The 26,768-nt window shown below is 46.9% G+C and overlaps 1 protein-coding gene across 1 annotated transcript in view; it reads left to right on the forward strand.

Moving 5' to 3' along the window:
- The window catches only part of trps1 (trichorhinophalangeal syndrome I), a gene marked incomplete at its 3' end in the record, with an annotated part of 83,898 nt that extends 69,832 nt beyond the window's left edge, over positions 1-14,066 (forward strand). The window contains exons 9-10 of the mRNA XM_084484830.1: positions 7,313-7,435; positions 12,180-14,066. Of these exons, the coding sequence (XP_084340956.1) occupies positions 7,313-7,435; positions 12,180-14,066 (2,010 nt within the window). The remainder of the gene's footprint in view (positions 1-7,312; positions 7,436-12,179) is intronic.
- Between the last annotated feature and the right edge of the window lie 12,702 nt (positions 14,067-26,768).

Here is a 26,768-nt window from a genome sequence, read left to right on the forward strand (position 1 = left end):
CCATTTACTGTTTACAGACAAATTAGTGAGGAATACAAAAAGACAATCTTGATAAAAAATATATAAAAAGAAGCAAAATAACTTTAACAAGAACGTAATTAAAGTTGCTTTTCCTGGTGATACTCCTCCTCCGCTTATTTTAAAAACTGTTTCCACACATTCTAGACGGCTTTGATATATGCTGCTTATTGTTTATAATAATGTGTCTTCAGAGAGCAACTGTCAAAGAGTCGGTCTATGGACGCAAACGTCCGTGCCTTTGCCTGTGTGTGTGTGTGTGTGTGTGTGTGTGTGTGTGTGTGTGTGTCTTTCCCATCAGCCCTAACACCATAACTGCTATAATAACAACCACTTATAACTCCCCCCCCACACACATATTCTCATCCCCAGCATCATCACTACTGGTTGCCATATCGACCGTTGCCCCGGTTACAATGCGGATGATCTCGTCCCTGCTTCCTTTGGGTTAAAACCTCTGGCTCGGTTTCGTACGCTTGCCTTTCGGCGCTGTCGATCCCCTCGTGATCCTCACAGGAAGCGGTCCAGTGGCTGCGCTCCTTCCTGTTAATTATGGCATCTCCGTTATTTCAAAGAGATGGCCGATCAGTGCTGTAATCCTCCTGTAATCTGTCCTCCTCGTAAGGTCTCACTGTAGAAATGGTGTACAGGGTAATGCTGTGGCCATCTTTTTGATGCTCATCGGGTCAGACGTGATCGGTGCTCACCGCAAACAAAATCGAATAACTGACGCAACTGCCGTCAACCCGAATAGTATCAAATTCCCGAATAGCATCAAATTCCACTGCTCTCCTTTCCTCAGACGCCCTTCAAACGATGTTCCTCGACGTGCGGGAGGAGAACAGTTAGGCAGGCTATGTGGGACCTGAGCTGGGACTCGAACCCATGACGTTTGAGATGAGCTGATTTTAAATATATGAAATCATGCGTTAATCCAGTTGTTGGGACGTTTCAGTATGTGTGTGTGTGTGTGTGCGCATACCAAGGTGTTATCTAGAATCCCCCATGCCACAAACCAAATTTCCTGGGAAAAATTGACATTTGGAACTTAATTTCCTTATTTGGCCGCTAAGTGGTTGACAGGTAACGGATAAACAGGGCTTTTTTGTGAGCTGCTATCTGGTGTAATTGTCGTGTGTAATTGCATCGTGTGATGTTATCACAATTAAGAGGAAAATTTACGTTTTGTAGAGTTTATTTGACCTGGAAAAGCAGTGATTAAGCTGTCACTTCATCCACCTCACTTCTTTCTCACGCTCGCTCTCTCTCCTTCAGTCTCGTTCTCTCACTCTTTCTTTGCTCTCGCTCTTTCTTTTCTGTTATTCTGAATAACTGAATAACAGGATAAATTCTTAGTCAATTCCACTCAATTTCTTTCAACATAAACCCAATTACACTATTAGGCAGAAGCAATTTGAACACAGACAGTAGGCTGGAGAAAACCACACACGTGCACACTCTCTGAGTCAACCAATCACGTGCACATGCACTCACACACACACACATGTGATGGTGATGTGATACACATGTTATAGGCAGTCGATCGGCGTTTCCACCAATGGGGGTCTATTTGGGATTGATTCCAGATGCTGTTGTGTGTGTGTGTGTGTGTGTGTGCATGTGGGTCTACACTTGTTTGTTCTTCTTTGTTGGACCTGTGTGTGTGTGTGTGTGTGTGTGTGTGTGTGTGTGTGTGTGTGTGTGTGTGTGTAATAAAGTGATCCAGTATATGGGATATTGGACTCGGCAGCATAGAATCAAGTTAACTCCTCTAGTTGGTCTCTGAGCTTGATTAAATAATCACTGATTTAATGCAAGTCTGCACAGACCTGTTATGCATGTGTGTGTGTGTGTGTGTGTTAGTCTTTGTGTTAGGGCTTGAGAGTATGTGTGTGCCCCTCTTTGTGTGTGTGTGTGTGTGTGTGTGTGTGTGTGTGTGTGTGTGTGTGTGTGTGTGTGTACCTCTGTGTGATTACTCGGGTGTGTATGGTGTGTGTGCGTGTGCATGTCTCAATCTGGGTGTGTTAAAAGCAGGGCTGACTTACTGTTTAAATGAATTAAATATAATTTCATTTTGAAAGACTTTGTTTGGAAGGCCCACTCCCTTAATTTATTTTCGACCGGAGGGCCCCCCAGTCTGCTCATCATCCCTGCCTCCCCCCTCCTGCTGCTCTCTCCTTCCTCTCCTCCCTCTCTTGCCCTCCTTCTTTCACATTTCCCGCAACTGTTTCTCAATTTCCATAACACTTTAAAGCCACCGTCTCCCTAATGCCGACCGCACGCGCCGAGGTGACGACTCGACATTTCAGGAAATGTGCTTGCTTTTTTATTCGTGCTCAAATAGCACTGAACAAATTGAATTGAGAGTGCTGGCGAAAAAGAGGTATTTATTCAACAACGAAACACATCTCCCCTGACAGAGGTTTTAAGGTTCTATTTTAACTCTTTTCATTTTTTTGATCCACATAACAACAGGGTCAAGTGACTGTGTTCTCTGCATAAATTGTCCCATTTTTGTGTTGTTAATTTAAAACATCGGGTTCACGTTTTCCCCAAAGCCGCCATCGCTGGCTATAGCCCTGCTATCAAATCTACCGGTCAGCCTTGTTCCCATAAATGAGCCGAAAATACGCTCATTTTTAAATTAATAGTAAATAACAGGTTTTGCTCTGCTTGCTCTATTTGACTTTGAGTCAGGAAAGTTTAGACAAAGTTTTGTTTTTCATTAGTTTATGTGCATGCACGTGCGTGTGTGCGTTTTCTCGGCCTGGGTTTGTGTTTCAAAGGCCATTGTTTGGAGCATTAATTGTGCAGAATGGTGACTCTCAGATAAATAGATATCATTAAGGACCTGAGCACACAATTACACACCAGCCACCTCTGCTGCCCTAAAGAGGGGTGGCAAGGCCACATATCAGTAATCAATCAGGGTAGCACACACACGCACACGCACACACACACACACACACACACACACACACACACACACTCACTCTATCTCCATCTCTCTCTTTCTCTCTCTCACTCACTCACTCATTCATGCACACATAAATCCACACACGCCACTGCATTTACAACAAATGTTCACACAGCATTTATGAGTTTGATAAATTCATTAGTTCACAATATATTATTGTCAAGCCTAAAGGACATTATGTTAGAACATAATGTTTGAATATTGTCACAGTAGTATAACTTAACCTCTGTTTGTGTCTATGTGTGAGCACACTTACACACACACACACACACACACACACACACTCAGCTGTGCGTTAACACACCACACAGCAGTTCCCAACACAATCCATCTGATTCCTGAATGCTGCTGTAATACTGTAACACAGCACTCTAACCTAGCTTCGCCTGATCCTGTGGGTGGGCCTTCACACATGTGAGGCGTGCCTTTGATTACCAGCGGTTGCTGCACCGGGGCGAGGTTTGGTGCGGGAGCCTCCTCACTTCCTGTACGATTGACCCCTGACCCTATTACAGAGCATGAGCACATCAGCAGCAGGCGGCTGCCCGTGCTGCCGGTCGCTGGCGTGTTACCCCACGGTTTCGACTCGGCTCGTACAATTACGCACACGCGCACACGCTTGTGCAGGGATCACGTCTCGCTTAGAATCAACAGTCATTTCCTGGCCAACTGAACGCAGGTGTGTGGAGGGGAGGGGGGGGGGGGGGGGGTGGGGGCGGAAAGAGATCTATAGGGAGGGACAGGAGAGGGATGGAAGGAGGAAGACAGAAATAGATGAGGAATGAGGAAGAGAGAGAGAGAGAGGGGGGAAGGAGAGGGAGAGGGGGAAGGAGAGAGGGGGGCGGGAGTGAGAGAGAGAGGGGGGGCGGGAGGGAGAGAGAGAGGGGGGAAGATAGAGAGAGGGGGGAGAGGGAGAAAGATCGAAGAGAAAGCTGAGATAGAGAATGAGGGGGCTGGGAAGAAGGGAGAGAAAGAAGGAGAGGGAGGGATAGACAAAGAGGGGGGAGGAAGAGAGAAGAGGATAGGGGAGGAACTGTGGGCCATATGTGAGTGATTTGGGAACTTGGAGGGAAACCGAATTCTGATGACAGACATGCTGTTTGGCTTGTAACGCTACACACACACACACACACACACACACACATACACACACGCACACACACACAGGAAGTGTTCATCAATCAATCACCTGGCTCCGTCTTACTCTACATGTGGAGGCCGTATGGTGCATGGTATGTGTGCACACCACACACACACAGTCACACACACACACTGTTTGTGCAGTCTGTGCGGATGGATGAAGACATGCAAAGCGTAAAATCTACCATTTCAGCACAGTTAGGATTACACACCACATTGACCAGAACTTTTGTATTGTTTCTACGCAAACCCAATGTACTTGACATGGTCTCGCTTTTCTGCCTACGTCAAATACATTATATATATATGTAATATATACATATATATAGATATAGTTTATATATATTTATACATGTTCTTTTTGAAAATAGTTTTTGTTTATTTTTTGTAATAGTAATAAATTATCAATAAATAAATAAAGTTTTCATGGACCTCTTCTTCATCTCTTTACCAAACATGTCAGCACGATTGTACCTTTTCCCTCCCTCCCCGTCTCCCTCCCTCCCCATCTCCCTCCCTCCCTCCCTCCTCCTCTCCCTCTCTCCCTCCTCGTCTCCCTCCCCCCCGTCTCCCTCCCACCCCGTTTACCTCCCTCCCTCCCTCTCTACCGTCTCCCTCTCTCCCCGTCTCCCTCCCTGTCTCCCTCTCTTCCTGTCTCCCTCCCTCTCTCTCCCACCATTATCCATAATATACTATCATTTTACCAACTGCTGATCTCTGGTGTATCTTCCTCGTTGTTTCTATTTCAGGGTTCACACAGACTCAGTCCCTCACCTGCACTTTCCCTGTTAAATAATTAGTTTTAATGTGTGCTGTGTGGAGACTCGCATGGCAGTTCTTCACTCTCTCACCTACTGGTGAGGGTGGTAGGGGGGGTATACACAATAAAGGCGCCCCAGTGCACCCTGGGAACCTGTGTTTTCTAGCTGTTGCTCAGTGGAATATTCCGGTGCTGTTGCCATCTGCTGCTGAGCAGAACCAACCAACAAAATGGAACTGTTTGGAAGAAATTTTCTTTTCTTAATCACTCCTCTTCTTAATCACTCCTCTTCTGCTTGATTCAAGAGTCCCGGGAAAGTGTGCTAGCCCCTCTGCGCCCGCAGAACCATGAATACAACATGCACAAGGGGGAGAGAGAGAGGGTGTGTGCATATTTTGAGGGAGAGATGGAGGGAGGGGGGCGACAGACTGGGCATGTCAAGCAGGAGAAATACATGCGACCGTGAGGTGGTAGAGTGACAGCTACACTAACATGGAGAAAGAGAGAGAGAGAGAGAGGAGGGAGATCGACATACACCGAGAGAGGCGAGAGAGAGACAGCATGACAGCTAGACTAATATGGGGAGAGGAGAGAGAGGCACAGAGGAGAGAGAGAGAGGGCGAGGGGGGCTGACTAACATGGAGAGAGATGGACAGAAAGGGCGAGGGAGCCAGACTAACATGGAGAGAGACGGACAGAGAGAGAGAGGGCGAGGGGGGCAGACTAACATGGAGAGAGACGGACAGAAAGAGAGAGGGCGAGGGAGGTAGAATAACATGGAGAGAGACGGACAGAGAGAGAGAGAGAGGGGGGAAAGACTAACATGGAGAGAGACAGACAGAGAGAGAGAGGGCGAGGGAGGCAGATTAACATGGAGAGAGACGGACAGAGAGAGAGAGGGCGAGGGAGGTAGAATAACATGGAGAGAGACGGACAGAAAGAGAGAGGGCGAGGGAGGTAGAATAACATGGAGAGAGACGGACAGAGAGAGAGAGGGCGAGGGAGGTAGAATAACATGGAGAGAGATGGACAGAGAGAGAGAGGCCGAGGGAGGTAGAATAACATGGAGAGAGACGGACAGAGAGAGAGAGAGAGAGGGAGGCAGACTAACATGGAGCGAGGGAGAGAGGGGGTGACGGGGGTACACAATGACTGGGGCAGGGGGAGGTAGAGGAGGAGGAGGAAGATATGGTGGCCTGTCCTCTTTGGGGTCAGGACGGACAGTGGATGGGGCGCATACTTAATGAGATGGAGAACCACTCTGATTGGCTCATTACTGTGATGGAGCATGCCAGCCACCACTATTGGCCTTTTCACCCTCCCCTCTCCCTCAACCCTCCCCCCACCCACATACCCCCCCCCACCTCCTCTCCCTCCTCCCCCAACCCCCTTCCCCGGCCTAATACAATTTCTCCCTCATCCATAGTCCATACTTCATATGTACTGTGTGTGTATGTGTGTGTGTGTCTGAACATTTCCTGCTGGAGAAACGCCATCTGATTAAACAAACAAACACAAGCCCAATGTTTTTCTGCATGCGTGTGCGTGCGTCATTGTTCAGCCGAGCTGTGTATTGCAACAGAGTACAAATGAATCAGCTTTTTATCCAAAACAAATACACACAATTCCCTTCTCACACACATACACACACACACACACACACACACACGATACACGCACACCCAATACACACATGCACACACTGCAGACATCCCATACGCACCCAGCATGCCCACACACACACACACACACACACACACAGTGATGACCGGGGGTGGAGAGGATCCCTGAGCCTTGTGCACACAGTGTAAATGAGGGGGGAGAAGATGGGGGAGAGAATGGGGGGGGGCTGCCATATCACCCTCCCAGAGAATCAGTCATTAGCAGCCAAGACTGAGAGCATCGTCTCCCTGCCTTATCACCCTCGGCCTCATTCCCTCCATCGCTCTCTCTCCCTCTCTCTCTCTCATCCTGCAGTGTCTCTCTCTTCCTCTCCCCCTCCCCCTCTCTCTCTCTCTCTCTCAATCTCTCTCTCATCACGCAGTGTCTCTCTCTCTCTACCTCTCCACATCTCTCTCTCTCACCACACAGCATAACTCTCTCTCTCTCTCTCCATCTCTCAATCATCATGCAGTGTCTCTCTCTCATTATGCAGTCTCTCTCTCTCTCCCCCTACCTCCCCCATCACCTGATATCACACTTGTTCACGTGCTTTATCTTCCCAAGTTAATTAATAGCCTGGTCATTTATAATGTGAAGTACTCAACGATTTCTTCCCCTCTCCCTCACTGTCTCTCTCTTACTGTTTCTCTCTCTCTCTCTCTCTCTCTCTCTCTCCGTCTCTGGGGTTCTGTCTCTCTCTCTCTCTCTCTCTCTCTCCCTCCCTTCCTCCTCCTCTCTCTCTCTTTCTCTCCCAGCGGCGGCGGTCGAGTGGTGTGTTCTGTGCCAACTGTCTGACCACCAAGACGTCTCTGTGGAGGAAGAACGCCAACGGAGGCTACGTCTGCAACGCCTGCGGCCTCTACCAGAAGCTGCACTCGGTGGGTCTGCCGGCGCACGCGCCCACACGTCCACGCGCACACACACACACACACACACACACACACACACACACACACACACACACACACACACACACACACACACACACACACACACACACACACACACACACACACACACACACACACACACTCAAGCGCACGCAGACCGCAAACCTACCCACACACGCACACATACACATCCACCGCAAACACACCCACATGCAGACATAAACACCCACATACCTTCCTCTGCTGCTGTTTTTGGTTGTTTGTGTCTTGATAAGCACTTTTTAGCTTCTGTTAGGAGACGTGCTATGTAAATGAATGTTATTATTATAGGTTAACCATGACGTCACATCCCGATGACCGCCTACATTCATAGGGCGGGAAGTATAGGAGCAGAGGAATGTAATTGGTAATCATGGTGTTTTGGTCACGGTTTTGGAATTAATGGTGAACTGATTTGTCATTAAAGTGGAGTTTCCCCTGAGTCGTCACAAAATGGCAGAGGATCGCCAGCAAAACATCCCATGATGCATTCTGGTGAACAGGACCTCTTACTATTGTATAGACACGCGCACAGACACACACGGGTACATTTACATACATGCGTGCATTATAACATACATGAACGCACCCATGCACCCACACACACGAGACACACATACAGATAAACACACACACACAAACTCATTTCAATGGAAATGAACGAAACGAAACGCACTATGATAGCAACGTGTGTGTCATGCTTATCTAATGACAGTGTAAGTTCTGCACAGTGCTGAATCACATCCTCCCTGTCCCATCCCACCGGGCCGCTCCACCTCCGGGGTGGAAACATGGTCTTCCCAGTACACACAACACAGCCCCGCCTGTTTACCCATTCCTTACAAATACATCACAGCAGTACAACACGTCACCCCCCTCTCTCTCTCTCTCTCTGTCTCTCTCTCTCTTTCTCTCTCCCTCTCTCCCTCCCTCTCCTCCCGTACTTTCTCTCTCTCCCCCTCTCTCTCTTCCTCTCTTTCTCCCTCTCTCTCTCTCTCTCTCCCACTCTGTCTCTCCATCTCACCTTCTCTCTCTATGTCTCTCTGTCTCCATCTCTCCCTCCCTCCCTCACTCTCTCTCCCTCTCTCTCCCCTGGCCAGGACCCCCGTACAATCAAAGCATCTCCTTACCTAGTACCTCGGAGAGGAAGGTAAAGAGATCAGGATGGGACCCCTGGGTGCCTCAGCTTTTGATGTTGCGCTGCGTCGCGCTGGGGGGACGATGGAAGGGGGGGGGGGGGGGTGGTCCTCTTGTATCCTGCTGGTGGACTCTCGCCAGTTCCCAGTTCCTTCCAATTGTCTTCGCAGTGTATATAATTAACCGAGATGGCTTCCAAACTGATTATGTGCACCAGATGTTGACACTCTAATAGGCGCTGGCGGTGGATCGCAGGGTCGTCTGTGATGCAGCCTACTTGGAAACTGTTGCGTTTTCTCTGTTTATTTTTGGGGGGGGGGGGGCGTTCTTATCTGAGAGGCTCATCTCTGAGGCGTGGAAGACATCTGCTCCCAGCGAGACGGAAGGAATCTACTTCCTGGTCTCAGGAGCTGGAGAGCGTCCCTCAACTTATGGGATTTCATTGGTGGAGGGGCGAGGGGGCTGAATGATCTGGAGATGAGTTCTGGAACCCGTACACAATTTCGAAGCCAACCCGTAGAAAGCGAAAGGGGTTTGCACGCACGCACACACATTGACTTTGCGTTTGTTTGTTTAGTCAGTTGTCTCTACCTGGACTAACAGCTAAATAAAATGTCTCTTTTCTGCCTGGGAACATCATGGTGAGCATTCAGCTCAGCTGTATCACACAACGCCTTCCAAACCCCGAGCTGAGACCGACACATTTCATCATCCAGATAATTGAGTTGGCGTCATATAAATCACACCGGGATTGAGGCTAGCTAGTGGGAAGCTAACAGCGCTACCAGCTTCAGGCTCCAGGCACTGAGGCTACGAGCACTCTACTGCAATTAAAGAATGGAGCTTTAAAGGGATGCTGCCATCACTATTTTCCCTCCCTTTCTGCCCCTGTGAACGGCCCAGGTTCAACCCAGCCTATTTATTTCTGGTCTCATCTGCTGCCCCAATCACGTTCCAGCTCCCCTCAACATTTGGCAATCTTCATGACGACCATATTTTATATCCCATAGTAAAAGTTTTATACGCTCTACACACATTATTAGAGAGGATCGCAGCTAGTAAAACACTTGAGGGAAGGGAGGAGAGGGGGGGGAGACGGAGAGGGAGAGGGAGACGCAGGGAGAGAGGGCTGGAAAACAGGGAGTCTGTGGAGTTGGAAGGAAAAAACCAACAAGGGGTTAAGTAGGGAGCTGGGGAGAGGGAGAGGGGGAGAAAGAGACGACGAAGGACAACATTAAAATAGGAATGGGGGGGATGTATTGCAGCATTTGAAAGAGGATACGTTAACGGGAGAGAGAGAGAGAGGGAGGGAGGGGGAGAGATGGCTCTGCAGTAACAGAGCTGTCGTATTTCATAAAAACACCACTTCACTTCTGTTGGTCCACCAGATTTACCTGTCAGCTGAGTGTGTGTGTGTCTCTGTGTGGATAATTAAAAGTTGAAAGTCAAGTTTTACCTCAGATCCCTAATGAACCATTTCTCCCCAAATGAACAGAATAGGAAAAAAAGGAATTGTATTTTTTATAAGGAATCCCCTAGACTTTCACCTCGACCGACCAAACCAATTATTTATCATTTGATAGAGCAGACAGACAGTTTGGCAGACCGACCACCTCTATAATTAAAAGCACTCTTAACACATGAAGGTAGAAATCTGTCTCTCTCTTCATCCATCTTGCACACACACACACGCACACAAACACACACGACAGATTCATTGTGCTGGAGACAGGACGAAGGGAGATTTGAGATTTAAAAGGATAGTAATTGCATTCCTTTTATTTTATTTCTTTAGGCATTAAATAGGTCTTTATAGTTTTTAATCTGGCATGTTTTTATTTTGCACAGGTAATTTAATAGCTAATTCCATATTCCTCTTTCCTTCTTTTCTTTCTTTCTTTCTTCCTTTCCTTCTTTCTTTTATCCTATTCTTTCTCGTATCCCTTCGTCCTCTTTCTTTCTCTCTTTCTTTGCTTCCCTCTTTCTCTCAGTTTGTGTTTTACTTTTCTCACAGTCTGTGGCCTTTTTTTTTCTTTTCCTTTTCTGAGGTGATTGCTTTCAAAGTGCCAGGGTGCATGTCTCAAACTCTACATCAAACCATCACAACACACACTAGAGCACGATCACACACACACACACACACACACACACACACACACACACACACACACACACACACACACACACACACACACACACACACACACACACACACACACACACACACACACACGTTCTGATGACCACAAAACTAGACACACAACCACACACACACACACGTACACCTTCTGATGAGCCCAAAACGGTAGACACTAACACACACACACACGTTCTGATGACCACTAAATGATTCCCACAACCACACACCTTCTGACGAGACTAAAACTATACACACACACACACACACACACACACACACACACACACACACACACACACACACACACACACACACACACACACACACACACACACACACACACACACACACACACACACACACAGAAATACCTATCAAGCTCATACTGTAACTATACCCACCAACTCAGACACACAGAGATACACATTCTGGCAAACACATAACCATACAAACCTACACGTACACACACAGACAAACACACACACAAACTGATCTATCAGGGGCTGTGTTAGGATATCAAATGTGTTGCAGATTAGCAAAATATTCATGTAAACACCCCCCCAACACACCCACATGCTCTTTCTACTGAATTCATCAGAAACGCCGGAAGCAACTGACAAACTTCAGTGAGAGATCGCGCAGAAGTCCAGAAGTCGGGCTTTGATGTCAAAAGTCAACATCGATATGAGCCGTGATGCGTTTGAAACTCTTAACAGATATACTTTGTTTGTCACATGGTTCACATTTCACAGCCTTCATTCTCCGAGACTAGTTAGAAGTAGAGAGGGGAATAAAGTGATTAAAGGCATTGCGCTCTCGCTCTCGTCTCTTCTAACACGTTGAACCCTTTCGACTCATGTCATCATCGATGCCTGGAGTTGCTTATTGCCATGGTGAGGCGCTCGCTCGTCATCCGAAGGATCTTGGTATATTTTCGGGGATGAGATCCCTTGACCTCCCCGCGCTAAATGACTTCTAGGGGTGCCGCTGATTGCGACTGAAAGCTTGGAGCGCTGACGAGGCATGTCATGTGGTTGACGTCGTGTAACAGCCCCCCCTTGTGACCAGGGCAGGTACTGTAGCACTCGATAGGCTGGACAGGGCTACGGTCCGACGGCTAGGAGCCATGAGTCATATTCAGCAACACGAGCTGTCATCTCAAGGGCTTTGCTTCAAGCTCCAGGCCAAGCTTCCTCAGGATGAATTAGAAGGGAGCCTCTGGAAGCCAGGTTTATAGTACTTTACCACTATTTATTAAAAGGAGGTATGTAAATAACGTTTGGACTGGTGTCCAGGTTGGAACCAATTGAAATAACTTTACGACTCTCTCTCTCTCTCTCTCTCTCTCTCTCTCTCTCTCTCTCTCTCTCTCTCTCTCTCTCTCTCTCTCTCTCTCTCTCTCTCTCTGTCCCCCAGACGCCCCGGCCGCTGAACATCATCAAGCAGAATAACGGCGAGCAGATCATCCGGCGCCGCACCCGGAAGCGGCTCAACCCGGACTCCCTGGCGCCCGACAACGCCGCCGCGCCCAAGCAGCAGCGCATCGCCAGCGAGGAGCGCCTCAACGGCGGCTGCCCGCCCATCAAGAACCAGCAGCCATCGCCGCGCTCCCGGTCGCCGCGCTCCACGCAGGCCTTCCTGGCCAATCAGACGCTAGAGATCCACCGACGCATGCCGCCGCTCCTGCTTCCCGCCCACCCGCCCGCCTCGCTGGTCGCCGAGGGCGGCGGCGGCGGCGGCGGCGCGGAGACTGGGCTGGCCCCCAAGGGGGAGGGGGGAAAGGGGGGCGGGGGGTCGGAGAGGGGCAGCCCCATAGAGAAGTACATGCGGCCCTCCAAACCGTCCAGCTACTCCCCGCCGGGGTCGCCCATCGAGAAGTACCAGTACCCGCTCTTCTCCCTGCCCCTGCCCCTGGCCCTGTCCCCCGACCTCACCTCCGAGTCCGACTGGCTGCGCTTCTGGACCAAGTACAAGATGGCCGCCGCCTCCGGGGTGCCCGGCCTGGGGGGCCTTGGCAACTCCGGGGCGCTGGGCGGCAATGCCCACTACCTGGGCGCCATGGTTACGCCCGTGATCCAGCAGCAGCAGCAGCAGCAACAGCAGCAGCATCAGCATCATCTTCAGCAGCAGCAGCAGCAGCAGCAGCAGCAGCAGAGCTACAAGGTGCCCTACTGTGGCTCCTCCCCGTACTCCCCGCTGCCCCCTCCGCCCTCCGCCCCGCCCCACTACCCCCCACCCCCGCTCCACCCCCACACCCCCACCCCCTCCTCGTCCTCCTCCTCCCCGGAGAACGACGCTCCGCTGGACCTGGCAATGAGGCAGAGGGACTCGCCGCACTCCGCCGCCGCCGCCACGGCTAACGGCGCCGAGAAGAGGAGGCGCGCATCTCCACTAGTCGTGGAGAGGAGGAGGAGAAGGAGGGAGGAGGAGGTGAAGGAGGAGGTGGTGGAGGAGGAGGTGGAGAGGATGGACGAAGGCGGCGTGCAGAGGGACGAGGAACAGGAGGAGCAGCCGCAGCCGCCGAGGGAGGATGAGGACGGGGAGAAGGAGGCGGCGGCGGCGGTGGCGACCAACGCCAGGGCGTCGGTGCTGAAGAGCCCGCCGTGCGGGCCCCCGCCCGGCCGCGCGCCCACGGCGGAGGCGTCCACGCAGGACGACCTGGCCCACCGCTGCGTCCACTGCGGCATCTACTTCCTGGACGAGGTCATGTACGCGCTGCACATGAGTTGCCACGGCGACGGCGGCCCCCACCAGTGCGCCTTCTGCCTGCACGCGTGCGCCGACCGCTACGACTTCACCACGCACATCCAGCGGGGGCTGCATCGCTACGGCGACAAGGCCGCCGAGGGGGAGCGGGACGTGCGGCGGGAAGAGGAGGAGGAGGAGGAGGGCGACGGGCCCCAGGAGGAGACGGTCACGCTGGAGGGCAAAGGTCAGGCAGCAGCGGCGGAGACGGCGCCGGGGGAAGACGACGACGGTGAGGAGGAGCATGGCGAGGTCGCGCCGGAGGGCGGCGACGAGGTGGCGGGCGAGGGCCAACCTGACGAGGGTACGGTTGCCGACGGCGACCGGGATGCTGATGCTGACGCTGACGCTGATGGAGACGGCAGCACGGAGGTTGAGAAGGAGTCGGAGGAAGGAGCGCGTGACGTCACCGCCGAGCAGGAAGCTAAGGGCGAGGCGGACGCCGGCGGCGGGGATGAGGGCTCCTCTGCGACAGAGGTCACAGAGGTCACCGAAGAGATGGAGCTCACGGAGGCGGAGGCACCAGACGCCAGCGCTCCTGAGGACATTCCGACGTAGCCGGACATTCCGACGTAGCCGGCTGGGGACGTGGCTGTCGGGGCCCGTCTCGGACTAACTCCAACGGACCCCCGAGGTCAGAGACGACGCCTGATTTGTTAAAAGGCCTGTCATGTGATTCGGTCAAAATCGAAGAAAGAAAAAGGGATTTTTTTTTTTTTTTGCCTGATAGGAATGGAAACCATTTGGGAATACCGTGCTTAAGTCTGTTTCAGGTAACAGTCAGATGCCTAATGAACAATCGATTGGTGGGATTGAAGATGAGACGCGAGTTGAAGGCCTGAATGTTGTGAAGGGTGAACTGCTCCCACTTTGTATTCTCTGGCCTTTTGACTCTGAAGGAAGCTGCCCTTCACTTGCACAGTTGCCATATAAAGCAGAGTGGAATATACGTGGAGACATGCCTTTCCCTTCAATGAGACTGAAAGCCCAGCATCCAGCGAAAGCGGTCTCCTAACCCAGGTCCGAAATATGTTTGTACCCGGTCCGACCAAGACCGATTTCAAGGTTTTGCTCCGGTTCAAACTCGGTAAAACCGGATCAAACCTGATCTAGTTTCACCGCGTTGTGTTCCAGCTACTTCATAGGAACTTTTTAATACACCAAAACTGGTCTTAACTGTCTTAAACTTAAACTAGACAGGAAGTTATTTTAGTTTGGTTTGTTTTATAAATCTGATCGGCTGGTATTGCCTGGTGGTTTTAACCCCTGCCTTGTCGCGGCCAAAATCTGAACCGTTTTCAAACAAAGACGTAAAGTATGGTCATCAGCTGAGAGCGGCCAACAAAGACTAGAGCCAAGATGGGAAATGGCGACAACTCAAACTGCAAAAAAAAAAGAAAGAAAATGCTTAAACTGGTTTAAGTTTTCTTTTTCGGATGACTTCGAAACGTCTTTAGTTTTTGTTGCTGCATTTATTTCAATGCTGTCTCGATCTGGTCGGAACCTGTTTACACGGCTCTAAAAACCAGTTGGAACCGGTGAGGCGGGCAGTGGACCCGAGGAGCCCTGAGGGCTGTCCTGTCGTCTGCCCGAATCAAATCAAGTGACATTATTTTCTATCTCTTCCTCCGTGCCAATGATACTAGCTATGTGCCTGGCTGCCTGCCTAATAGAACAAACCAATTATTAACCTGCTTAACATTTATATTAATAATAGTAATAATGATAATGTTATAGTAAAAAAAAAAAAAAGAACATGCAATTTGCAACATTTTCTTGTATGTTATTTCTAAAGGCAAATAATGCTTTTTTTGTTGTTGTTAATGTCGTTGCATTAAACGGTGCTACAATAGGTAGGCCTTACTTTATTTTGGTTTTACATTCTTTTGAGTTTTGGGTTTTCTTGATTTTCTTTTTGTTCTTTTGTGTTATTATGCAGACGTTTTGTTTTTTGTTACCATGACAACAGCAGTCCCATGGAAACGGTACAGCGAGAGATGTGGTTGTGTGTACTTAACGTGTGTACTTAAGTGTGTGTGTGTGTGTGTGTGTGTGTGTGTGTGTGTGCGTGAGTGTGTGCGTGTCTGTGGAGATGTGTGTAGGATGCTTCCGTCCCAAGGTGGTGATGGTGATGATGATGTAAAGAGTATGAAGTCTTGCTCAGGGTTCCCACACACGCTCAAAACACAAACCCAGCTCCAGTCCAAGATGGCCGCTGTCACTTTTATCTTACGAGCGTCATCATTCGACGCCTCCTCCTCACGGTCGGTTTGACGCGGTCTTAAGTGTGTTACTTCTTAGTGTTGTGTTTCGTAGAGAAAACCCTGGTTTGTTTACATTAGCCTCATAGGTCAAAAGAAAGGTCAAGATGGTGGTGGATTCAAACTACACGGTAGCCAATTCAGAAGTTGTAGTCCTTGCAGTTCTGTTATATCAGAAAAACGCAGGAAAACAAACTTGCAGTTCAAAAGTTCAGTGTTATTAAATAAAACACTCTCCATACCACAGTTTTGCATGCAAATCAAAACACGTTGTGTTTCAGGAGAACAGTAGATGCTCCAAAAAGAAAAAGGTGTCAAAACGTATTATTCTTTTTTTCAAATCCCAAAAGAGCCATTCCCTGAAGATAGCCCCTCCCCCTGCTGCACAGTTGCCTTAGTTGCTAGGAGATGGTGACAACAACAACAACAACAACAACAACAACACAGGAATATGACCACCAACAGTCTAAACTTTTAGTCTTTTAGTCTAAACATGGACGAATAGAAAGAGAAGGTGTAGCATTTGTTTGCGTGAGGTTATCTTTATTTTTCTATGTTTTTTTCCATCCAGTATATGTATTAACAGAGGAGTCGGTTATCACGCCAGTATTTGTATTATTATTATTCAATATAATATTGTTATTGATATCACATTGATACTACAGTAATACGATTTTGATTTTGACAAAAGAGCCAAGCCGTCCAGCTGGTGTGATAACGGACACAAACTGTGCTGTTTTTCAGTTAGTCGCCAAACAGACTGAACCAGGGATTGTGTTGTGGAGACCATGGTGGTCCAAAGAAGTGTGCATATTTCACCTCTTGCCATCACCCGAGGACAGCTCAAACATTGTGTGCATACACACCACACCCCAGCCTGCTGAAATGACCTTAATGTAATTCACAGTAAAACAGTCATTTCATTTAAACAATCCATCTTGCATGTGGGGGATAACCTTGTGTTGAACATCTGCAAGAGTGGAAATCGATCTTGAACAAGTTTGAGCCCGTGCAGTAAACATAAGTTTACCCCTCCGACATGACTTTGGAAACACTAGAGTTATGCAACCCCTTACTGTGCCTACGACCCGACTGTTTTCCCACACCCACAGAAGACGTTTGAAGGAAAGGAAACCGCTGGTACTTTAATACATACGGCTATGCAAGCGTTAAAAACCACATTAGTAATACAACTGACAAGGAAACTGTAAAGACTCATCAATCAATACTCGTATCTTTCTGGAACGTGCCATATCCATGCATGCTACGTCGAGTCCACGCTATTGTCTACTTTAATTTCAAAACGGGTGTTTCGTCGAGGGATGTTCGGATGGGTTCACCGGTACCTGCGCGGTGTGTCCGTCTCATCGGGATAAAGATTTCTTCACTCCGAATCTGTCAAACGAAACGTTGAAGCGTGACAAATCGCCAAAATCTAATCTCGGCAGTCGGCACCAGCTGGGTATAGCCGTTGCTCTTTCTGATTGGCCGAGAGCAAGCGGAGAAGTGACAACACCTGGCACTAATTGGTTTCTCGTCTCGGGGCTAATTCCCGATGCCCCTTGAAGACAGTTTTAGCGTCGTGTAACACTTACGGGAAAGTGTGCGCTGCGCTCCGGTTGTAACCTATCCAACGCCCGGCTGAAAACAGCATATGGAGCCTTTTCCCGCCGCCCGAGCGGTGTGCTAATGTACCCCTTTGGTTTCCAAATAACTAATTATTGTTTTGAATTTTAAACGGACATCCCGGTAATTATGCAGTCTGCTGTTCACTTTTGCCGTGTGCAGTAACAGTTGCTGGGTGCGGTCCAGTGGCTCCGTGCGGTTCCGGCTCTCTCTGCCAATACGGAGCACTTTGTAAGGTCAAGAGCGCCGGGGCGACGGCCCGCCAGCAGGAGAGGAACGCATGAATACATGAAACTAATGAAAACCTGTTTACATCTGCACATGTAGCAAATAAATGAATACTGAAAAACACAAGGGGGGAACACATGAAGGAATCAAGCAGTGCATTGTGGGGGACGGAGCAGACCCTCCCAAGGGGGTGGGGAGCCTTTGGTCGGACAAGTGGAGAGGGAGAGGGGCAACGCTGGTACTGCCTTGTAGGCCTTGGAGACAATGGGTAAAGCAGGGGGAGTGCATGTCATAAGGCGTACACATGGGAAGTAATAGTATCTCTTAGTGTGCACCCAACCGTCATGTCTTGTTCAGAGTTCTGCTGTCCAATCTGTTCTGTTTGCCTCTTTCTCTCTATTTCTTTAATCTTTCTTTTTTCTCCATACTTAATGTTTTTGTCTTCACACAACGGTTGTTTTATACAGTTTGTTATGTTGGATTTATCTATTGACATGTGTGTCTTCTCTTGTTCTCTTTCCCCTGCTGTACGTTTACCTCTCTCGCCCGACCCCCCTAATCTCCGGTCTTTTCCCTGCCTCTCTGCTAGAGCTGACTGTCGTGTTAAAGAATATGCTCAGACAGTAACTGTGTGTGTGTGTGTGTGTGCTGATCCTGACCTTGTGAGGACCTCAGCATGTCCTCACTTTACTTCAATTGTGTAAGTGTCTTTGACTTTGAGTATCGAAAGTATTTTCACATTTCAAAGTAATTGAAGCACTAATTGCAGGCTTTAAAACGATTTTTTACGTTTTTGATTAGGTGGTTATGATTGGCTCGTTCTGATTGGTCCACTTGTGTGGCTCATTCTGATTGGTCCACTTGTGTGGCTCGTTCTGATTGGTCCACTTGTGTGGCTCGTTCTGATTGGTCCACTTGTGTGGCTCGTTCTGATTGGTCCACTTGTGTGGTCTGAGTTTTAGTTCTCTCTGCTCTTAAGGGACCATGTGAGCTGTTGGGTGCAGTGGGAATGCGTCAGGTTTAGCCGTTTTGTGTGTTTCTGTGATGTCACCTGAATCCCACCGCTGGAAGGATGTTGGTGACTTCCTCTGTTTCATAGAGATCCATGTTAGCGTTTACATACGAGGCCTTAAAACGTAGCTTGATTTTTGTTATGTTTGTATTTTTCTGTCATCGCTCAATGCATCGCAAAGTGTTGATACAATTCAGCTGTGTTGCTTGGACACACCCACACACACACGGATATACACACGCGGTACAGAATGAGTGTGTACATATTGGGATGTGATAACTTTGAGACAAAGACGATAATAGGCCAGTTTAGAAATGGTCAAGTACATACACAGAAATACATGCATGCACACACACACACACACACACACACACACATCGACTTTGTACATTTAACCGATATGTTTTCATTCGAATTTTGTGTCTATTTAGTTTAATCGCTTTTTTAATAATGGGATTTTTTATTTTGTATTATTTGTCTCCTATGTTGTATTTTATTCAGCTACTTTCGTGTACGTTACATTGTCTTTTAGGATTTTGATGTCATGCAAAAAAAAAAAAAATACTCAACATATTTTGACAGCCAAGAGAAGTTTGTTACACAGCTAAACTTGAAGAATAATGTCCATGATATGATGATGATTAATAAAAGTAATAACAGGCATATTTGAAGGCATCTGTGTCTGTGTGTTTTTGTGGTGCTTTAAAAGGATGAGTCCATTGGTTCTATTATACAAAGCGTGTCACTCCCTCTGCAGTGCATACATCACAACCCACAAGCTCCTCTTTTACAGAGACCACACAAGATGTCACGCTCATGACGACTCCAGTCTTTCACTCTCCCTAGGGGGACGAGAGGCTCTGTGAAGCCCCTCAAAAGAGATGTGCCGACGTGGGCGGCTGTATTTGGGACATGATGATTCGTCTAACCTAATTACTATTTACCCGTTTGTGTTAACAGATGCTTTTATTTGATCCAAAGCCACTGAACACAACACATGCATGCCGTTAATAAGTAGCTGAGGTGTCTTGCTCAAGTTATGCCGCCGTCGTTGGGGATCGAACCCAGTACCTTTAGCCCTGTCCTCCCTGTGGTCTATGAGGGCTGTAATCTTCTCTCTCCAGACCGTTTCACAAGAGGTGCTGAAATGGAATCCACCCTGTGACACTCTCACACTTTCCTCCTTTTGGGTTAAGTAGTGGTTTCAATTTTTTTAAGGGGTCTTAAGATAAGAAAGTAAATCATATCCATAAATATGAGGTATCAGTTTTTGGGGGGAGAGGAGTAGGGGTGCCGAGGAGTGATGGGGAATCACCAGACATGACCCCCACTTATAAGCAGTGGTGTGGAATACCAACTGCAAGGTGTCAGCAACAAACAGCCCTCCCTCCCCCCCCCCATCTCCCACTAGTCTCGGATCCAGCAGTCCTGTGTTGAGTTAGTTGGTTTGGAAAAGGCACCGTGTGAAATTAATGAATGCACATGGTATAAAAAAAATATATTTCATCAGTAGTCTTTGGCCCAGGTGTTAAAAAGGCTTCCCAAAATACATGAAAGCTAAAGCAGAACAGGACAGGCCGTGTCCTGACGGGAACAGACTGTTTGTAAAAACAGTACAAGCAAAAATGAATGATATTCGGAACGACATTGCAAACAAACATACATGCAGACAAATATACATATTGAACGACATTGCAAACAATCAGGACTCTAGTGTTACTGGGGGGGGGGTTACTGTTACTGTATTTTTCATTTGGGAATGGGTCAAGTGGAAAGTAATGAACTTCTTCACAACGACATACAACAAGCATTAACAAAAATACGTAAGCGCTTATGTGTTCATCTTCCGTTATTTTAATTAGTTGCTGAATGTTGTTTTTGTTTGGTTGTCTGAAGTGTTTTGGAATCATATTTCACTTTATTGAATAGACCAGGCTGACTGGCTAAAGGTGTCGCTTTTCCAGAAGGAAATATTGCAACGGAATCTCCTCTAATAGAGCCTCAAGTGACACCATTAGTAGTGGTTCTTCTGTTCATAAAGGCTCTAAGTGGTGATAAAGGTAACTTTGAATACAGGCGCATGTTTACATATTTTATTAGGTGGTTCCAATTTAAAAAGCTGATATTTTTTTCAGAATTAGGCAGTGACTTCAGTGCTCACATTGAAATATATATATATTTTTTTATCTATGTAGTCTTTTCAGTGGGTGTTTGTATGATGATTCGAGATGCTTCAGCATGCTATGGTTGGCCTGGGACCAGGTGCTTTAACAGTAGTTCAGAGGAGTGGAAATCATAGAATGAACCAACACATTGGCAGCCTCCGTACACGTGTGATTTCTAATGGATCCTGTTGAAGCTTTCTAAAGGGGATTCAAACACGTGGCCCGTTAACCTGGTAACATAACTGATTTGAAACCTTAACCTTACCTTTTTACTGTTAACTACTACTGGCTGAGTTTGTGTTCGCCAGCATCCTGCTCACAGATCCCGGCCTTCAGCAAACAGATTGATCGAAACAAAAACAGAGTGAAAGAAAGTGAACAAACCGTTCACCCAGGTTTAAAATCTCCTGCCATCAGACTTCAGATATTGATCCACAGTCTAAACTCTGATGGGTGAACCGACACCACCGGCCCCTCTCCCTCCCTGAACGGTTGCACCAAACTGTTTAATTTGCAGACTGCAGCTGTCAGGAATCATGGAGAACAGTTGTGAAGGGATCGATGATGATGAGGACGGCCCTCTGATCTAATCCTCACCACATATTGTAAACTAAGACATTTAATAAGAGATAATAAAATGACAATGAGAATATAGTGTCTAAAACACTGAGGAGGAGAATAAGTCTACTTAATCGCACAAGGCTATAGACTTCTATTTACATTTTTTATATTTTTCTAATGAAATGTGCTTCCAGAGTTTCTCTCTTCTTTCCTCCCCTATTCCTGCTGTCTATGTTTTTATTCTGTGGTTGTAGTGACTAGCAGGAAACAGAGGACCACAGCTGAGCCGCTAGGGACTGACCAACATATGGCCGTTACAATCTCTTAGCCATTTCCCCATTCGAGATCCTAGATATTTACCAACAGTGTCTCAAAGTCCCCAAAATTCACTTTGCTGTACAGACAGAGCTGTGACTAGGAATATATTCAGTCATAGTCCAACTGCATGATTATGATTTGTTTGTATTTGGAGTATTTTCTTTAACTACAGTTTGTAGTTTTGTAACTTTAGTTAGTGTGTGTGTGTGTGTGTGTGTGTGTGTGTGTGTGTGTGTGTGTGTGTGTGTGTGTGTGTGTGTGTGTGTGTGTGTGTGTGTGTGTGTTTCAAGCTTTCCTCTGTCGCTGTGTTGCATGTTTGGGTGTGGAAATGTTTTAATCATTCATAACTTTTCCTCCATGAAAATTCTGCAAATCCCAAAGTCAGCAGAAAGTGAGCAAGTCAACAGACTTCACGGAGCATCAGCTATGAAAGATGATGATACATTATTATTATGATTACTCTCTCTGTGTGTGTGTGTGTGTGTGTGTGTGTGTGTGTGTGTGTGTGTGTGTGTGTGTGTGTGTGTGTGTGTGTGTGTGTGTGTAGTAAGGTATTCTTCCCCTCCTCGACTGCTCTACTTATCAAACCATGGCCCCAAAAACTGTCAGAAACAGGCTGCTATGCTTTCTTATTCCAACCTGATGCTCTAGTTTATCTATACATCTGTCTATCTGACTGTCTGTCCTTATGTACATCTATCTATGCATTTATGGATCTATCCCGTATCTATACATCTATCGAAATCGGTCAATATATCAACATAGGCCTATCAGTCTATAAATCAATATATCTGTCTAGACCTCGAAATATCTTTACATCTCATATATAGCTATGTTAATATATCTATCTATACAACTATATATATATCTGTCTTAACATCTTAAAAATCTACATCAATGTCTATATCTTTAAATCTAATCCTTAAATCTATGTCTATTCATCTATGTCTGTCTGTACATCTCTGTATAGCTCTCCTTTCCATCCATCCTCCCTCCATCTCTTGCTCCCTCCCTCCTTCTCCCCCACCACATGAAAACACCACTTCAGCAAGCTTAATTTATGCTCGTAACTCATCATCCAAAACATGTTGTTTCCCTCTGCAGCCTGCCCACCCCATCACAGCCCTGAACACTCACTGATTGCTCATCTTAAGGTTAAGGGAACAAGAGGGAGAAAGAAGGAAAAAACAGAAAAGTAGAGAGGAAGGTGATGGCTCCTCTCCTCTCCACTCTCCTTCCTACCACTCTCCTCCTCCACTCTCCTTTCCTCTCACCTGCTTTCTTCTCATCCCCCCCCCCCCCCCATCAATAATTAATCATAACCTCCGGTCAAATTTGCTGTTCACCACCTTGAGGCGACGCTCTCTCAACTCCTCTCTCTCTATCTTAATCTGCCTCTTATTTGTCGTATTTTAATTAACCAGTGTTTTATAGACCTGGCTGTAAATAATACAGACGGATGTGTGGTCTGCAGTATAACTCTTTGTCAGGCTGCCAATGAAACATACACTGAGTATTTACAGCTATTTACATGTTTGCTAAAGTTAGAACCTCCACGGAATGCTTTGAGTTTGATATATACGAGTTATAGAGTTTTGGGCGTTGAGGTTTTGTGTCTGTTGGATTTAGCGCCCTGCTTTATATGTAACAGATATGGAGGTTGATGCTGCAGTAGGCATGATTCAAGTTGAAAAGAAGAAAAGAAGAGAAACCTCCTATGCTCCCTCCCTATGTTTCTCTGCCATTTACGCACAGGTGCAATTGACAGGCAAGATTGATTCCTCAAAACAAATCAGGGAAGAGATGCCCTAATTGGTGATGGGCAAAAATAACCTAACGGACACATTACATTACGAATATAGTCAACTCTGGGTCCAAACCTAACGAACACAACACATTCAAGAGGGTCAAGATGACCCTCGAGCCCCCCTATCAGTCTGCGGAGAACACTCTGCCACAGCTAGATGGCGAGGACACACATATCACACAGAAAGACAACACAACCCGGAGGCTCAAGGACAAGAGAACCCTCGATAACCCACACAAAGTCTAGCTGTTAGGGGACGTAGAATATTCGATCTCTCACGCTTTATGAATCAGTATTACCTTTGCTACTTTACTCAATAAATCCGAGGCCCTCGTGCTGACAGACTTTATTACCTCTCCATCTCATTTTATCTGGTCAAGTAACTAGACAGACTGTTTTTCCCAACATTGGTCAGAAAATGAACCAAGAGCAGTAAAATCAAAATGGTCTCATTCAGATACCGGCGCAGTGGACTCCAAGCAGATTTTCTCACCGATAATAGCTGACGGATGACTATGACATTTCCAAGAAAAAACACTAAAAGGACACCTTAAATCTTAACGACTGCACCTTTAAACAAATAGAATAATCAAACTCATACTGCTACGGTATTGCATGCTCACTACTAGACGCACGACAGGCAGGGCTAGACTAAAACATTAGTTCCAAAGTTCTGCACGGCCGCTCCCACGACACCTCTCTTTAACCCTCCCAATGTCATGCAAGAGGAAACACGAACCGAGGCGACTGCTTATGAATAGGCCTACCACAACCAGTCTCTTTAGGGCTGCGCCTCCAAATGCAGCACAGCATAGTAAGTAATTAGCCTGTATATATTAAGGCTTTAATTAGGCTTAATAAGATACAGGTGCACATTGTTGCACGGCTTGTGGAGACAAAGCCTTGTGCACCGTTGTATCTGCTCAGGGCTGCTGCCGACTATCGTGGATAAAGAGGTCTTTATGAACCCTGATTACATTCTGAAGCCTGCGCCCGGAGCGTGTTAGGCTGTTGTTTTGTTGGTAGTTCCACTTCCTCTCAGCCCAGGTGTTGCGTGACAGTGTAGGTGCCTCTACGGATTGTCAAATCTCCAATCCTTTATGCCTCCTTTCTTTAACCTTTGTGGAAAACGTCATCAGGTCAAGGAGAGATGAAAAGGTGCTTCCTTTCGAACATAGGAAAAGACATAGGTGTCACTGAGTCCACTTGGTAGGGAAGAGGGAAAGTGGGCGGGGGAGTTAAATGGAACGCAGCCGCCTCGCACGCTTTCAGCCCAAACCATCACGGACCGACCCCAAGGTGTGGGCTGAGCTCTAAACTGCTGTTTAAGTTTTTAAATCAAGATATTGATTTAAAAACGTACTTTGTTGAATGTGAACATCTTGTCATTCTTCGATAGTAAGCAGCTAAGAGTTTTACATATACATTTACTGCCACCTAACCGTGGATGTATTTTCTTGCACAAAAGGCATTGGTGCAATGCATTGTGGGTGATGTTCACCTCTGGAATGAACTTGTCCCCTCAGCCCTCCTAGGGTCAATCTCACCAAGTTCACTTCTGTTTTTCAGACTTTGAAGGAATTGAAGGACACTTATGAGGGCAGAAGGGATTTCCCCCGAGGACCAGTGCAGAGGGGATGTCTCTACTAATGGAACGCAGCCCAGGACAGTTTTATTGATATCTGTCACAGCCCCAACACGGTAAATGTATATACCTGACTTGTTTTGTCTAAAATAGAGCCATGGCATACCTTGGTTGAATGACCCATAGTTACTTTTACGAGCTACACCTGTGTTGTCTACTGTGAAAAGGGTCTTTTGGCCCAAGGGATATCAGCCATGTTTTTAGCATAGAGCTGACACGCCCAGTCGATTCTGAAAACTGTAACCATTTTCTTTTGTACTTTATCGTATAAGTTAATAATAATAATAATAATAATAATAATAATAATAATAATAATAATAAATAAGCAAAGGTACAAAATATATGTCACATTGGGAGAAGCTTAATTATAACCCTAACTTTAAATTCAATGCGAGTGACCTGGGACTTCAAGGACCAGGTAAATGATGCATGATAAGATACAGGTGCACATCGTTCCACCCCAATAGCAGAGACTGTCAGTCAACACCACCCAGTCCCGCCCCCCCTTGTCAGCAACCAACTGCTTCCCCACTTGAGGTTACCAATACACTGCCTTTGATGAAAGGGGCAATTACTAACTCCTCCCACTAGAGGTGGTGTTGCTACATTATTTAAAGTGAGGTAGAGGATCAGGCATTTTTTTTACAAATTCAGACGTCTGTACATTTGCCTGTAACTATACATTTCAGAATGCACCTGGCTATTTTCAGTTAAATGTATCCTTATTTTGCTTTATAATTGGAAACTACTACTACTGATCATTATGGCAATATCACACAAGAGCGAATGCGCTATTGCTTTTACACAAGCCCTTTATTAGTTAAAAAACTGATTTTGATGTGTGTTTGTTTGTTTAATCATTTATTTGGCCCCGCCATCACAAATTGTTCCGCAACTAAACCGGGACTGGACTGTTGCCAAGCAACACGTAAACATTTTTCTGAACAGTTGTGTTGCTGAGCAGCAACACAAAGCAACACACTGATTTGTGTAGGTCTACACGGTGCCACAGGCCAACCACTTTGTATCTCGTACATGTCTGTATGTTCCACTTTATTGAGCAACCAGGGAAATTAGTCTGACAGTTGCTTGGGTGGCATGTGTGACTCTGATGAGTTAATGCTTATGATTGTTCAGGCTAATTAACGGTTATGAGCAACACCTGTAAGGCTGAGTGATACATTCATAGTTCACTCAGTGAATAGTCCCAGTGCTGTTATTTCAGCACTCACGGAACGCCTGTTGTCCAATCAAATAACGTGGTTTGAACTAACTGTTCATGTATAATTAATAATAATTGAACCACTACTGCTTGTACTGCAATCACGCTGCAGTTATAATTACAGTATAGCATTATTTTTACTCGCACTTTGACTGTGTGCTAATACTCGCTTTAATAGTTTTCATTATAAACAGCCATGGTCCATATTTTGATACCGTTCACACTAATATTTGTGCCACGGCGACAACGTGTGAGGTGATTTCACACATTATATTAAGACACTTCTCTGTGTGCGAGAGTCTGCGGTCACACTTGGCAGCTCTTCGGGGGTGTGAAGAGTGTGCGCGACTGGTGAGTCCAACTGTAGGAACACGGAGATGACTGAGGCTGTGCGCCCCCGACGTGTTAAGATTCA

The sequence above is a fragment of the Micromesistius poutassou genome, assembly GCF_964030765.1.
Source record: "Micromesistius poutassou genome assembly, chromosome: 20".
Classification (NCBI taxonomy): Eukaryota; Metazoa; Chordata; class Actinopteri; order Gadiformes; family Gadidae; genus Micromesistius; species Micromesistius poutassou.